This window comes from Gymnoscopelus microlampas (genome assembly GCF_963454915.1).
Source record: "Gymnoscopelus microlampas genome assembly, chromosome: 8".
Taxonomy (NCBI): domain Eukaryota; kingdom Metazoa; phylum Chordata; class Actinopteri; order Myctophiformes; family Myctophidae; genus Gymnoscopelus; species Gymnoscopelus microlampas.
The window spans coordinates 3618480-3634506 of record NC_139945.1 but is presented as its reverse complement, the minus strand read 5'-3'; the positions used below and the strand labels follow the sequence as shown (position 1 = coordinate 3634506).

Genomic DNA, 16027 nt, shown 5'->3' with positions numbered 1-16027 from the left:
GGTGACATGTGAATGAGCCAATGGGAGAAAGTGTCACAGAGCAGTTGGGCGGTTGAGTTGAACATAACACACACATGTTTGTTTTATGAGGCTTAAAGAGAATGATTGGGGGTTTGATAAGTGTTGTAATGTTGAGACGTATAAGAGTATATAGTACTGGGATTTAAATAAGAATATTAGAAGTTGTTTGGAAGTGTGGAATAATGAAAAGGCTGTCGTGTTGGAAAAAAATGCAGAAGTTGTTGGTTTGTAAAGGGTTAAAAAGTACTTTGGCTTATCGGGAGAATGCTGAACTTTTGAAGGTATTGAGAGAACATACTGCTAGAATTAACTAAGAATATTAGAAGCTGGCGCTAATGCTGTAATTGTTTTTTTATAAGATTTTTTGTGGCAAAAGGCTGTCGTGTTTTGTAAAGGGTACAACAAAGTTGTTTGCATGCTGTAGGAACGAATATAAAGAGAGCATCCTTGTTTTAATTAAATATATATTTTATTGCATTGTTCAACAGCACCACACACATGAAGTAATAAGATAAGAGCTCATGAAGGTTCCACTGATTATGAACAGCAGTCAATATTAGACCTTCTGTGACCAGAAGGGTCAACATTTGAATTTGAATATAATATATATATATATATATATATATATATATATATATATATATATATATATATATATATATATATATATATATATATATATATATATATATATATATATATATTTATTTATTTATTTTAAACTAAAATCTGTGCTTCTGGGGGGTCCCTGAAACAAAGATATTTTGAGATGGGGGTCCGTGGCCAAATACATATCAGTTTGGGGGCCTTGACATGAAAACGTTTGAGAACCACTGATATTATAGCAACATTTTTTCATAAAACTGTTAGGATTTAGAAGACATTTGTAGAATGGGGCCTCAGATCTTAATGGGTTAATATGGGTGGGGTCAGAACATATTCATTCATTTTAACCCTTTAAGACCTGAAGAAGCATCTGTGTCACATTTTCATTTGAGCTAAAAAGCATTATTTTACACTTTGGCTATTCAAAAATAGCAGATCTACAAGCTCATATGAGCTTGTAGATCTGCTATTTTTGAAAAATCATATTTTTTTTTTTGCAAATCTTGAGACTTGAGCTACAAAAGCGAACATTTGTAACTCAAATCTTTGCTTCTGGGGGATTCAACAGTTTTTTGAAAAAACTTATGTCGCCATAATATCAGTGGTTCTTTTTTCCATGTCAAGGACCCCCAAAATGACATGTATTTGGCCACGGACCCCCATCTAAAAATATATGTTCCAGGGACCCCCGGAAGCAAAGATTCGAGTTAAAAAACCCTGCTTTAAAACAATATATATTAAAAGATTTGCACACATTTTCACAATTTTTCAAAAATAGCAGATCTGCAAGCTCGTAGCGCGGCACTCGGTGCCGCGCAACGAGATTGTATGTCTGCTATTTTTTTAATAGCCAAAGTGTAAAATAATGCTTTTTAGCTCAAATCAAAAAGTGACACAGATGCTTCTTCATGTCTTAAAGGGTTAAGTGTCTTCTCCCCATGAGGTAGGTCAACAAAACATTCAACCACAATCAAACAGAGCTGATTTGCAACGACTTCAACCATTATTTTATACTTTGGCTATTCAAAAATAGCAGATATACAAGCTCATAGAGTGCCGCGCTATGAGCTTGTAGATCTAAATTATAATTTTTTCAATCATGAAAATTTGTTCAATATATATTGAATAAATATTTTTAAAGCGAAGATTGTTAACTCAAATCTTTGCTTCTGGAGATTCTACAAATATCTTCTAAATCCTAACAGTTCTTAAGTTGCTATAATCAGTCCTTGACTTTTTCATGTCAAGGACCCCCAAAGTTATATGTATATGGCAGCCTACCCCCCATCTCAAAATATGTTGTTCCAGGGACCCCCATGAAGCAAAGATTTGAGTTAAACATTTTCGGTGCCACGCTATGAGCTTGTATATCTGATATTTCTGAATGGCCAAAGTATAGAGACACACGGCCGGAAACAGAAGGCCTACAAATTCACGCCCACTTTTGAGATAGCCTACTTTTAAAATATTCCTACATTAACTGGAGACGATATTGATTTAAATAAAAATATGTTTCCAAATGTATGGAGTGTCTTTGTCAACATATCTTCTCGTTTTCTTAATAGTTGATGTGTTTCACATTTAATTTGCCACTTTAACGAGTTACCCATAATGTTAACACAGCAGAGGGTAGACGGCAGACAGACAAGTTGTCGCATTTCAGTGACATCACTGCCTTTACGAGCGCGGAGCGCGCCGAGCGCTGACCAGTGGTGTACCCACTGTAGAGACAGGATAGGCGGTTGCCTGCCCAACAAAGATCTCGCCTCCCCTAAAAAAAATCAAAAAAATAACCCGAAAATGTGTCATTGTGTGCTTAACACATTGAGTGCCAAAAACGGTCCGGACCGTTTTTCATAATCCTAACAAGGTGTGCCAAAAACGGTTATGGCCATTTTTGGGAAAAAATATGAAAAATTAAAAAAAAAAATATATTTTTTTCAATTTTTTTTTTTTTTTCCTCCACAGCACCAAGAGATATCATTTTACGAAGATTTAGACTCCAATCCACTTCCTTGTTAAGTTATGACTTCAAAAGCCTGTATCTCGGCTCTACTGTACTTTTTGTTTTTACGATGTATTTTCGACTATTTTCAACTGGCTGCAACTATGGAACGGATTACCGAATGTTTTTAATCTTTTTCCCCGGATTGTACGAGACCTCTATGTGTGTAATGAGGGTATCACCGTGAGGACGGTGATCACTGAAAATGTTTTGTGACTACTTGAAAAAGGTCCAAAAATGGTTAAAATTCCAGGCACTGGAGGTACCCTGTTTTGAAAAACCCCTGGCACTCAATGTGTTAATGTCCTCAAAGTCACGCATCCAAGAAGCTTTGAACTGAGCAGACTGGACCTTCTGTTCCAGAGATAATGACCAAAACATATTGAAAACGGACACTTTCGCCAGTTTTCTGGGTATTGAAAACCTCTAGGGATGCGTCCGTGACGTATATACCATGCGACCACTTAAACTCTAAATCTCCGATGCTAGCGGTTTTGACATACTGATGGAGTATATTATAGTATATTGCGGGTAGTATATCGAGATGACAGATATGGGACATTAAAAAGGATAAATTAAACAAATGGGACAGTTTATTAGAACACAAAAAAAATCGCTACAGCTTCAGTAGTTAACCAGTGAAATTACGGCATTATACAATGCCTCTCATAGAGATTGCATTGAGAGCTGCAGTTCATCGTTCTAACAGACCCCGAGTGTCAAAAGTGGGCGTGAATGTGTAGGCCTTCCGCTTCCGCCCGTGTGTGTCTATAAAATAAACAAAACATTCGACCACAATCAAACGGAGCTGATCTGCAACGAGATCCTGACTTCTTCATAATCTAATAATTCAACCACCACACAGGAGCACCTCATTAGAGTAGAGACCATTGTATAATGAGTGAGGACCAATTATATGAAGATAAGGTTGAAAATGGGTGTAGTGCTCCTTTAACGGTGTCGTTTTGCAATGGCGGTATAATGACTTTGGGGGTGTGGTCTAGGGCAGTGGTTCTCAACCTGCGGGTCGGGGTCCCCACATGATTTTTGGGGAGGAGGGGGGTCCCCAGATGACAGTAAAGTGACAATATAAGGACCTTTTTAATACCTAAAAAGAAGGAAAAGAAAAGAAATGAAAAAAGACCATTACTGCATCAAACTATACTAATTTACAAAAACTGGTCAAACATTGGCCAAATTGTCAAATACTATAAGAGGCAAAATTTTAGAAAATAGACGATCTACAAGCTCAAGGCTTGAGGCGTTGTGTGAGCTTGTAGATTGGCTATTTTCACAATATATTTATCTGTGGAACTGAGTCGAACTAAATGTAATGCCTCAATTCTAAGTGCTTGTCAGGGTGGGGGGTCCCCAGTTCAAATATGATTATTTTGGGGGGTCCCCAGTTCAAATATGATTATTTTGGGTGGTCCCCAGTTCAAATATGATTATTTCGGGGGGTCCCCAGTTCAAATAGGATTATTTTGTGGGGGGTCCCCAGTTCAAATAGGATTATTTTGGGGGGGCCTGAAATGAATGAGAACCACTGGTCTAGGGCGGGACTATGATCTCGAGGGTGTGGTCTAGGGCGGGACTATGATCTTGAGGGTGTGGTCTAGGGCGGGACTATGATTTTGAGGGTGTGGTCAAGGGCCACGGCCGTCAGGCCCCAGACGCGGTGCTTGCCGTGGCGGAACACGGGGAGTGTGTATCCGTACTTGTCGCCGACGCGGAAGTGCGTGTAGCCGCAGTTGCGGGGGTCACACACGTGGGACAGGGACAACGTGAAGATCTCCTCCACCTGGAGAACACAGACACGGGACAGAAAGTTAGCCATGGTTCACATTAAGGCTGAATGATTAATTGTTTAGCCTTAATGTGAACAGTCGCGATTTGAAACCAAGCGATAAGCTAATCGCAAAGGCCGCGACTTTAATTATTCTTTTTTTAAATCATAATATTCATTCCCGCATTAATATTAATCCCAGAGACTTGTCTCCTTCTCTCCATAGTGGCTGCCTCTCTCTACAGGGAGCAGCGAGTCACCCCTCCTCTCCCTCACCCTCCCTCCCTGGTGGCAATGTGTATTTATAGTTTGTCGAACGGCCGTGTTGCGCAAATCCGCGATTCCGCACGTAGAGGTAAAATGTTATTTTCGGTGCGACATAAGTAGTGTAGTAGTAGTGTTGCTCCTATCTATGTTTGTTTCACTTTTTATTAATGTAAGAACAGTGGCTTCTCTTTCATTGGTAGGCAGGTTTCTGAACTGTCCCACAGCCCACAACGGTTAGCAAGATTAGCATCTGAAACCAGACACAACAATACAGACCCTCTTCTATACTGCTGCAGAGCCATGTCATAATTAATCTGCGTTTACATTTTTGACACAAAACTAGAAATGTATGTGGGCATATTAATAGATTTCTGCTGTATGTATAACATGTTGTCCAGTCATCCAGCGATAAGAACAGAGGTGTTGGTAGTACCTCTTGGGGGTTTGGTTTGAAGGACAGCGCCTCTAGTGGTCCGAGGTTAGCCAGCACAGGAGCGATCATCATCCCAGACTGAAACAGAAGACATATCATTACATTTAGAATTATAGGGCTGAACAATTACCCCATTTAGGGCGGGAACCCCTATTTGTAACTATATCTTTCAAGACGGGAACCCCTTTTGGGGTTCTTGTTGCTATGTATGTACAGTATATAGCAACATTTTTTGTACTTTTTTAATATATATTTGAAGTTTTTCAGAAAACTATAGGTCAGCAACAACATGAAGTACTGTAATTTAGAACCCAATACAGCGCACCAGGGGGTCCCCAGCAAAATGTGTTAATACAGCATCACAATCCTTTAAACTACTTTATCCATATTTTAGAAGTTGGCTATTTGAAATAGCAGAGCTACAAGCTCGCACATCAGCTATTTTTGCATTCTTTTAAATAATTTTGATTTATTTTAGCAAAAAAACGTTTCTTTCAGATGGGGGTCTGTGGCCAAATATATATCAATTTGAGGGTCCTTGACATGAAAACGTTTGAGAACTACTAAAGGACCGTTTTCGTTTTTTTTTCACTTTTAGCTCACTGTCTAAGTCATATTGTCAGGTGGAAACCTTGTATGTCCAAAACCCTTACTTTTAAGGAAATGGAACAGAAACTTTCAGTAATAGTGAAAATAGCCGATTCGGTTTTCTGTCATTGTGGGGAAAGCTTTCTCTGAAAATAGCCGATTGACACTGAATTGAATACCAAGGACCTCAATGGAAACAAGACCGCAAGGACGTTTTTTGAACGGACCTTTTAGACAAAGTATTTTAACCCATTAAGACCGCAGCAGTGCATCTGTGTCACTTTAGATTAGATTTCTTTGGCTATTCAAAAATAGCAGATATACAAGCTCATAGCGTGGCACCGAGTGCCGCGCTATGAGCTTGTAGATCTGCTATTTTTTTTTTTAATCTTGAAACTTTTTTTTTTATAGATTTTTTTCAAAAAACTGTTAAGTTTTAGAAAACATTTTTAAGAATCGCCTCAGGTCTTAATGCAAGGTTCCCCAATTACTTTTCCCCAAGGGCCAAATTATATCTCGGGTACCAAGCCGAGGGCCAGGGGGCATTGTGCCCCTCTAGTCTAATCCAGCTAATTTGACACTGATTTAGGCCTGGGATTCTTAAATCCTGTGTTGAGGGTCACAAAAGGAAAAAAATGCACTCTGGAAACAAAATAAGTCTGCTTGAAAAGTAATACAGATTAACAGCAGCCAGTTGTACATACTGAAAATAAAAATAAGTCCAGAATCAACAATTGACTTACAGATGTGTTTGTTAGTCTGCTTGAACAGTAATACAGACATTGTTATTATTATTATTTTTTTTACTTTTTCTTTTCTTATTTTTTTACAGGAGTCGTCGCGGGCCGCACAGTTGCCTCTCGCCGGCCACAAATGGCCTGCGGGCCGCCTATTGGGGGAACCCTGTCTTAACACATTGACTGCCAAGAACGTAGTCCTACGGTCCATTAAATCCAACTGTTAAGTGCCGAGACCGTAGTGATACGGTCCGGGTGCTTTTTCGTTTTTTTTTTTTCGTTTTTTTTTTAATTTGCTACACGGACCATTTTCAGTGTAACACCACCGGAACGGAACTATTTGCGATCCGGTTTTGCCGTTCCCGTCGGCCTCCATTCTAAAGCGCACACAAAAACGCCATTTTCTCCCTTGTAGTTTTTTCTCCTCAGTCATCACTGTTTAACATAAACCGTTCTAACTACAACATGGATGCCCCGTTTGACACGTGGTCTGCACTAGTAGACACAGGGACATGCGCACGATGTTTACAAACAGTGCATCGCGCATTCTAAAGGATTTTAACGGGGTCTATGGTGACGTGAAAAAAACAAAAAACAACAATAAAACCTTGGCACTGGTGAGTACATTATGAGATTAACCTTTGGCAGTGGATGTGTTAATGGGTTAAATGTAACTGTGCTGTTTTACATGTTTTGCCTAATAAAATATTCAATCAATCAATCTCACAACAGGTGAAATATGGAGATACAAGGTTTCTGCCCGACAGAGACGATATCCCGTATGTTTTACATGTTTACAGACACTTCACATTGTGGATGAACTGTTGCACTGGTACAGTAGATGTTGGTGGATGTGTCTCACCATGTCTCGTAGAGGCTTGAGGACGCCCCAGACCTGCTGTTTGTCCACGGTGATGCCCAGCTCCTCCTGGGCCTCTCTGAGGGCCGTCTCCACCACGTCTTTATCTGCCTGGTCACTCTTACCACCGGCAAAGCTGCACATAACAGGGACACATCACATTAAAAACCTCCTGCAAAGCTGCACATAACAGGGACACATCACATTAAAAACCACCTGCAAAGCTGCACATAACAGGGACACATCACATTAAAAAAACACCTGCAAAGCTGCACATAACAGGGACACATCACATTAAAAAACACCTGCAAAGCTGCACACAACAGGGACACATCACATTAAAAAACACCTGCAAAGCTGCACATAACAGGGACACATCACATTAAAAACCACCTGCAAAGCTGCACACAACAGGGACACATCACATTAAAAAACACCTGTAAAGCTGCACACAACAGGGACAAATCACCCATTGAGACCTGAAGCCGTTTCTACATGTCTCCTAAATCCCAACAGTATTCTTAAAAACCTATGTTTCTATATCAGTGGTGCTCAATCTTTTTCATGTCAAGGACCCCCACAATTATATGTATTTGGCCGCGGACCCCCATCAAAATATTTTGTTCCAGGGACCCCTAGAAGCAAAGATTTGAGTTCAAAATGTTCGCTTTAAAATACATATATTTCAAAGATTTGCACACATTTTCGCGATTTTTCAAAAATAGCAGATCTACAAGCTCATAGCGCGGCACTCGGTGCCGCACTATGAGCTTGTATATCTGCTATTTTTGAATAGCCCAAAGTGTAAAATAATGCTTTTTAGCTCAAATCTAAAAATGACACAGTTCCAGGTCTTAATGGGTTAACACATCGTGTGCCAATCGCTTAGTTCTACGCGAAGTGGTCTTTTTTTGTTTCTCTCTCGCAGTGACACATTTCATTGTAGCACTCTCTCGCAGTGACACATTTCATTGTAGCACTCTCTCACAGTGACACATTTCATTGTAGCACTCTCTCGCAGTGACACATTTCATTGTAGCACTCTCTCGCAGTGACACATTTCATTGTAGCACACCAGGAAACGGAAATGAATGTCAATCGAAGATTTTCGTTCCCATCTGCCGGCGCCGCTCTAAAGCTTCCGCTAAATCGCCATTATCTCGGTGTTGTTTTTCTCCGCGCTGAACGCTGTTTAAAACGTTTTTTTTTTTTAGAAACTGCGACTACTGCAAAATGGAATGTCGCCGATTGAAAGTGTCTTCTCTGGGCCACTCACACAGCTACCCTGTGTGTCTACAAACAGTTTAACGCGCGATCATAAGGTATCTAGCGAGGTCTGTGGCGAGGTGAACAAAAACAAAAAAACAACAATTAATCGCTAGCACTGGTGAGTACATTATGATATTAAACTCTGGCATGGAATGTGTTAAAACCACCTGCAAAGCTGCACATACAGGGAACGCTCACATTAATCCATTAAGACCGGGAACGCATCTGTGTCATTTTAGATTTCTTTGGCTATTCAAAAAATTGCATATCTACAGGCTCGCTTGATTTGAAAAATCATGAAAATGTGTGTAAATCTTTGAATATACATATATTTTTTAAGGGAACATTTTTACTCCAATATGTGCTTCTGGGGGGTCCCTGGAACAACATATATTTTGAGATGGTGGTCCACGACCAAATACATATAATTTTGAGGGTTCTTGACATCAAAAAGTTGGAGCACCACTGATATAGCAACATACTGTTAGGATTTAGAAAACATTTTTAGATTATGTATTCAGCCACGGGCCCCCCTCTCAAAATGTTGTTCCAGGGGCCCCCCAGAAGCAAAGATTGTAGTGAAAAATGTTCGCTTTGAAAAATACATATATTCAAAGTTTTCAAGATTTTTCAAAAACAGCAGATCTACAAGCTCATAGCGCGGCACTCGGTGCCACGCTATGAGCTTGTAGATCTGCTATTTTTTGAATAGCCAAAGAAATCTAAAATGACACAGATGCTTTCCCGGTCTTAATGGCTGAAATAAAAGACTACATTATGGACAGATGCAGGACATAAATTGCAGGATAAGAATTTAAAAACGTATTGGGCTCCACACACAGTACTTTGCCATTTACAATGTAGGCATTTATCAATGGCTCTTATCCAGAGGTATTATAATGCTTATATTCTGAGATCAGAGTATAAACAGAGTAAACATGCAGAGATGCTCATAGGCCTGCGTCCTGTATCGCTGACGCACAATATGGAGAACGAGGACGCATTCATGACACCGTCGTGGCGTCCATGGGACGCACTAGAGTTGTCACCAACAACAGAGAAAAATAATTTGCGGTAAAATATTTTTTCCCGAGAATATTTCACAAATCCACGGGACACCACCATTTTGCATGGCCACGCGTCCTACTTTATCCTACTTTATAAACAATAAAATCCACGTAGAAATCGTCTTAGAAAGATGATACAAATAACAACAATAATGCACGGGAACCGCCATTTTTGCGCATGCTCACTGCTCAGACCGAATTCTTTAGGTAACGCGTTTGTGTGCGACACACAACGAGGGCCGCCCGTAAAACTTGACGCAAAGGCAACAGAAAACACTCCTTTGTTGTGAATTTTTGTGGGACAGGTCCTGTTTTTCTTTTACCAGCAGAAAGACTATTGTTCCATCTGTAATAATGTCTGTATTTGATTATGGGGATACACTGTATATGCATGCTTCACTCTCCACACTGAAGCCTCTGGATGCAGTCTACCACAGTGCCTTGCGTTTTATTACTGGTGATGATTATCTCACCCATCACTGTATTTTACATGATAAAGTGGGTTGGCCATCTCTCGCAGTTCGTAGAGAGCAACATTGTATGTTATTTATTTATAAGGCCTTGTGTGGTAAACTTCCTTTATACCTAACCTCGCTTTTGGAACCAAAGGTTACTGGTCACTCAACACGTTCACAAACACACATTAGATATACCAGTCCACGTAAGAGCAGTGAACAAGGAAAAACTACATTCATGTATTATGCTCCACACAAATGGAACAAACTTCAGGACTCTCTGAAACTGGTGTGATTGGTCTCAATAGAGACATTCAGGGTGCTTCTTGAGGACACACTACATAGTGACTGTACCTGTTTCATGTAACACTGTTTATTGCATCTGATTTTTAAATCTCTGTGTTTCATTTCATGTCCTCACTGTATTGTCTGATTCACCGCCTCTTGATTATTTTGGTGTTGTTTATGCTTCTACTTTTCTTTTTTTTGATTTATTGTCAAAGTGTGTGACATTGTAATGTGATTCAAATGTTTGTTATCAGGACCCACTACATTGAAAACCTAGCAACATCACTGAACATGAACTATCTTCAATAAACAACAAGGTGAATAATCACATTACTGTAGACATAAACGTTGCTGCTTCACTGACCTGACGTCTCCCTTGTGTCGGCCCTTCAGCGCGTTGGAGCGCAGCGTGAACAGGAAGGCCGGCCGGTCCTCCACCGAGCACAGAGACACCAGGACCGAGGCCTTCCATCTGCCCTGGTTCTTCTGGTTCTTCCTGTCCTTGGTGTGGTCCTTGTGGTCCTTGACATCAGTGGTGGAAAAAAGTACTCAAATTCTTTACTTAAGTATAAAGGTACCAACACTGCAATATAGAAATACTCTGTTTACAAGTAAAAGTCCAGATTTCAAAATTGACTCGAGTAAAAGTACACAAGTATTGGCTTCAAAAATGTACTTACAGTACCAAAAGTAAAAGTGCTAAAATGTTTGAAAATAGCAGATCTACATTGTGAGCTTGTAGATCTGCTATTTTCAAACAGCTTAGGTATAAAATAGGGCTGAAGTGGTTAATGTATGTTTTATAATATAATAATTAATATCTGCAAAGTAACTAGTAACTAAAGTTTTCAAATAATTGTAGTGGAGTAAAAGTACAACATTTGTCTCTGAGATGTAGTGGAGTAGAAGTAAAAGTACTGAACATGGGAAATACTCCAGTAAAGTAAAAAACAATCCTCAAAAGTGTACAGTACTTGAGTAAATGTACTTAGTTACTTTACACCACTGGTCCTTGTCCCCCGCCGCCTCGTACAGCTTGCGGTTTGGCCCCAGCGTCTGTCGACAGCGCTCCTCGTTCTCCGCGGACAGGCAGTCCTTCATAGAGTCTGCTTCACGAGGAGCATACGTGGCCAGATGGAGGGCTCTGACCTGGGCTGTGGAGCACTGAGGAGGAGGAGGTCTGGTACTCTGGAGGAGGAGGAGGTTCAAAGACCACCCTGATCTGTGTTGTTGTTGTTGTTCCGGGATGCCGCTGCTGAAAGGCCTGAGAAACAGTGGTGGAAAAAGCACTCGAATGTTTTACTTTAAGTAAAAGTATCAATATTGCAAGGTAGAAATACTCTTGTTACAAGTAAAAGTCAGATATTCAGATTTTACTTGAGTGAAAGTACAAAGGTATTGGCATCGAAATGTACTTAAAGTACCAAAAGTAAAAGTACGATCTACAAGCTCACAATGCGTCGCAATGCGACGCATTGTGAGCTTGTAGATCGGCTATTTTCAAATGGCCTAAATGTAAATAGGGCTGAAGTGGTTAATGCATGTTTTGTAATAATAATCAAAATCTACAAAGTAACTAGGGGCGTATCGTCATAGATGGCCCGGTCTATAAAACTCTGCTCCCCCAGGGGAAAGAAAAACTAAAAAATCAACATAACAACATTAGCACCCCTCACCCTATTCTGTTGTTGCCAACCACAGAAATTCGCCTTTGTTTTCAAATCGGGCTTATTTGCATTCGGCCGAATTGTTAATGGGTGGCCATTAAAAAACGGTTTCCCCGTCAAACCTTGCCAGGCAGCAGCGGCTGCTGGTGGGGGGCCAGTGGGGCCACAACCAGCAGCGCCCACCACAACGCCAGACCCGCCACCACCAGCAACCATCTCCGCGGCCATGCAGCAGCACCATAAGTGCGCCCCTGCTCCCCGGATTCCAGCGGCGCAGTTGCGCCTACAGACCTCTCTGCTATCGACGAGCCAGCAACTCAACCCAAACTAAGCCGCTTCCCAACTATACTTGCATATTGTGTTTTATTCACGTTTCTCTCGCTTGCATTAACGCTGATGGTAGGCTAATTCTCAATAGACTGTCACTTATCAGCCATCGTTGCGCGAGCCCTCACCCGCCCCCCAGATTCAGGGGGGGGTTAAGAATCTGGCCCGGTCCACGTTAGAACCCACCGTACGCTACTGCTAGTAACTAAAGTTAAACACTCAAATAAAGTAAAACATACCAACAAAATCTACCTTAGTGCAGTACTTGAGTAAAAGAACTTAGTTACTAGAACTTAGTACACCACTGGAGATAAGTTACTTTGAAGGAGAGCGGGGTACCTTTGAGACGTGGCTGCAGCGTGGCTGAATGAAGGAGGATGACGGTGAGGGCTTGTGTCCGCTGGTCTTTGACAGGGCTGAGGACCCTTATTGGGGGCTTTGGAACAGCCGTGGCTACTACCGGTCGCTTTGTGATCGTGTGCGAGACGTTTGAACAACGTGGCCTTTGACCTCCAAGCGTCAACGGCTAGCGGCGACGACGCCCCAAAGAGTTTTGGATGTGAAGACGGCAGGCCGTCCTGGGCCAAGAAGAAAAAGTCTGCTTTTAACTGATTCATGGCTGAGTTAACGGAATAGGACTCAGTGTCTTGCTCTGCTAAAGATCCTTCTGTCCCGTTGGCTCTTCCTCTGTCTTTGTGAAAAGAGGAGGAGACCGCCTTGGCTCCGGGGGGTCCGGCGGTGTTGCATCTACAGCAGGCGTGTTGTCGTGCGGCGGGGGGAGGGAAGGGGAAGGCGTGGCCGGGGTCTCTCGCGCCGAGCAGCAGGGGTCTGACGGAGCCGAACGTGACGTGAGGGTTCCTGAACATCCTGGACGAGAGAGGAAATGGAATCACAAGTTAATAAAGAGCAGAGAGGTCACAGAGCAGCCTGTGTGTCAGGGCAGTGCAGTACTGCTTGTCCACCAGCAGGTGTCCTACCACCAGCACCTTAATGTCCACCAACCACTGCACATAAAGATTGGTTTATTAATGTATTTACTTTACTGGAGTACTTGAAATGTTCAATACTTTTACTTCTACTCCACTATCTCAGAGGCAAATATGTTTTACTTAAAACTTTAGTTACTAGTTACTTTGTAGATTTTGATTATTATTACAAAACATACCACTTAACCACTAACTAAGGAGGGACCCCCGTAAGCATGGTGGAAATGTTACCACTTCAGTCCTATTTAAAGTATGGCTATTGGAAAATAGTAGATCCACAAGATCCCAACATGTCGCCATGCGAAACATTGTTTCATGATTTGAGTGCACAGGGATCTAATTTTAAATAAGCCAAGTGCTTTTATGAGCGATCCAGTTTAGAGGATGTCGTATTGTTAACTGTACTTCCATGATGTCCAAGATCACAATACCAGAGGCAGCTCCACAAACCTTGTCCAACCCTTTTTTGGCTCAACAAAGGGAAGTAACTCGTTCTCATGCTATTCATCAAAAATGTGGAACGCCCTACCAAAAGGAGTAAAGGAGTGTAAAACCCTACTCTCCTTCAAAACTGCCCTAAAGATACACCTTCAGGAGGCTGCAATTGGAAAATGGCCCCTGTCTAAGTCCTAACCTAACCTACCCCCCCCCCCCCCTCCTTCTTCTTTTGTACATATTTCTCACTCTTCATACCAGTAACCTGTAAACTGATTGTATGACATTCTATAGTAGTGTGTATATCTGTCTGTCTCTTATATGTCACCATGATTTGTGTGCGTGGGGAACTCATTTGAAACAAGCTCTGTGCTTTTATGAGTCTTCCAGTTTAGTAGACCTTGTATTGTGAATTTGTACTTCCATGTACTGTTGTTCTCATGTCTTACTAAATAAAGTACATCAATCAATCAATCAATCAATCAATCCATGTACTGTTACCATGTCTTTCTAAATAAAGTATTCAATCAATCAATCAATCAATCAGCTTGTAGATCTACTATTTTCAAACAATGTTTTTATACACTTCATGCATAATGATATATCTTGTGAAACGGGACATTCTGTATAATGGATACTTTCTACTTTTGGCATTTTAAGTATATTTTGATTTGCCAATACTTCTGTGATTTTACTAAAGCATATATATTTTTTACCTGACTTTTACTTTTTAACAGAGTATTTCTACATTGCAGTATTGATACTTTTACTTAAGTAAATAAATGGAGTATTTTGTATATTATATCATATTAAATAAGGACTGATCATCATCATTATGTCATCAAGCTGCAGTCACGTGGTGAGACCAGGGTTGCCAGATCTGCTTATTATAATTTCCCCGCAAGAAGATTTTATTTGAAAATAGCAGATCTACGAGCTCACGACGCGTTGTGAGCTCGTAGATCTGCTATTTTCAAATAGCTGATGTATATGTTAAAGTGCTCATTTGGCCCATTTGTCGCTTCTTTTTGACTGATTTTCCTAGACCTGGTTGCTTGTTTCTCTCACAGAATCTGGCAACACTAGGTGAGCCGGCCCGTCATGATGACGTCATCATAGCTGCCTTGTTTTTAGCTCCTTAAAAACACCAAACATTTAACTTTTAAACTACAAACAAATAACATTAAACTCCTCGGCGTTTAACGTCATTTATAAGCTCATTCCAACAACAACGACACGTTATAGATGTCATAATAACACTATAAATCACTATTTAAACTATTAGAGCTGACGAGCTAATGCTAGCTAGCGTTAGCTTAGCCTTATAACTTGATAGTAGTTGCCATGTCCGCTTATTATAAGCGCCACTGGGCTTGTTTTTCTGTAAAGTTTGCTTGTAAATATTGGTGGGTTATGTTGAGACTATATCATAGTCACTTCTTTTAGGCTTGTTTTCCTAAAGCTGGTTGCTTATTTCTTTCGCACAGTCTGGCAACGCTGGTTAGCACTACTAACAGTTTAGCGTCAATAAGTCATGTATAATAAATAAAACAAATGGTGTTTATTTACCTGCTTATAGAATCATATCAGCTTTATATTTGCGCTGTTTAACTAGTTAAAAAAGTTATGGTCGTTATTAAACTTTACTTCTCTACTCTGGACAAGTTAAGTTAGCATGTTAGCCCAATGGTTAAAGGCTAGCTAGCATGTTAGCCGACTAGCTTAGCATTCACAACTAGCCTCACTTCAGCAGGCTTTCCGCAGAACGTGTGGAAAAGCCTGGTTTCTATTGAGAATTAACCAGTGTGATCCGGTTTAGAGCCCCGCCTTACTGTATCCGGTCACTTGCACCGCACACCCACATGCAAGAAACGTTTCCCTATCCGGTATAAGAACCCAGACCGGATACATCAACTTCATCCCAGTCTAATTCACACAACAGCCAAATGGCTAAGCTAGTCGGCTAACGTTAGCCTAGTCAAAGGCTAAAGCCGGCCAAATGTGTTTATATAATAAAGTGAAAATGCGCTCTTGTGCTGAAACACGTCTACAACGTGTATTTTAACCTTTCATTTCCAGACTAATGAACACAATATAATTATGTTTAATAAGTGTAGATGAATATAAACACTCACCTTGAACCAGAGGGACAGACACGCCCCCCCAGCTCTGCTAACTAGAGCTAAATGCTAACTGCTGCTAACACTGTACAGTCAATATGGCTGATTAGC

The 16027-nt window shown here is 40.8% G+C and overlaps 1 protein-coding gene across 1 annotated transcript; it reads right to left on the bottom strand.

Moving 5' to 3' along the window:
- Positions 1–756: 756 nt before the first annotated feature.
- On the bottom strand, positions 757–16007 carry nudt8 (nudix hydrolase 8). The gene is made up of 7 exons (XM_084065191.1): positions 15932–16007; positions 12715–13242; positions 11378–11645; positions 10746–10903; positions 7306–7438; positions 5119–5196; positions 757–4433 (listed from the first exon to the last, which is right to left on the bottom strand). Exons 2-7 carry the CDS (start codon positions 13239–13241, stop codon positions 4248–4250), a joined length of 1350 nt encoding a protein of 449 aa, XP_083921317.1. The 5' UTR covers position 13242; positions 15932–16007; the 3' UTR covers positions 757–4247.
- Positions 16008–16027: the final 20 nt, after the last annotated feature.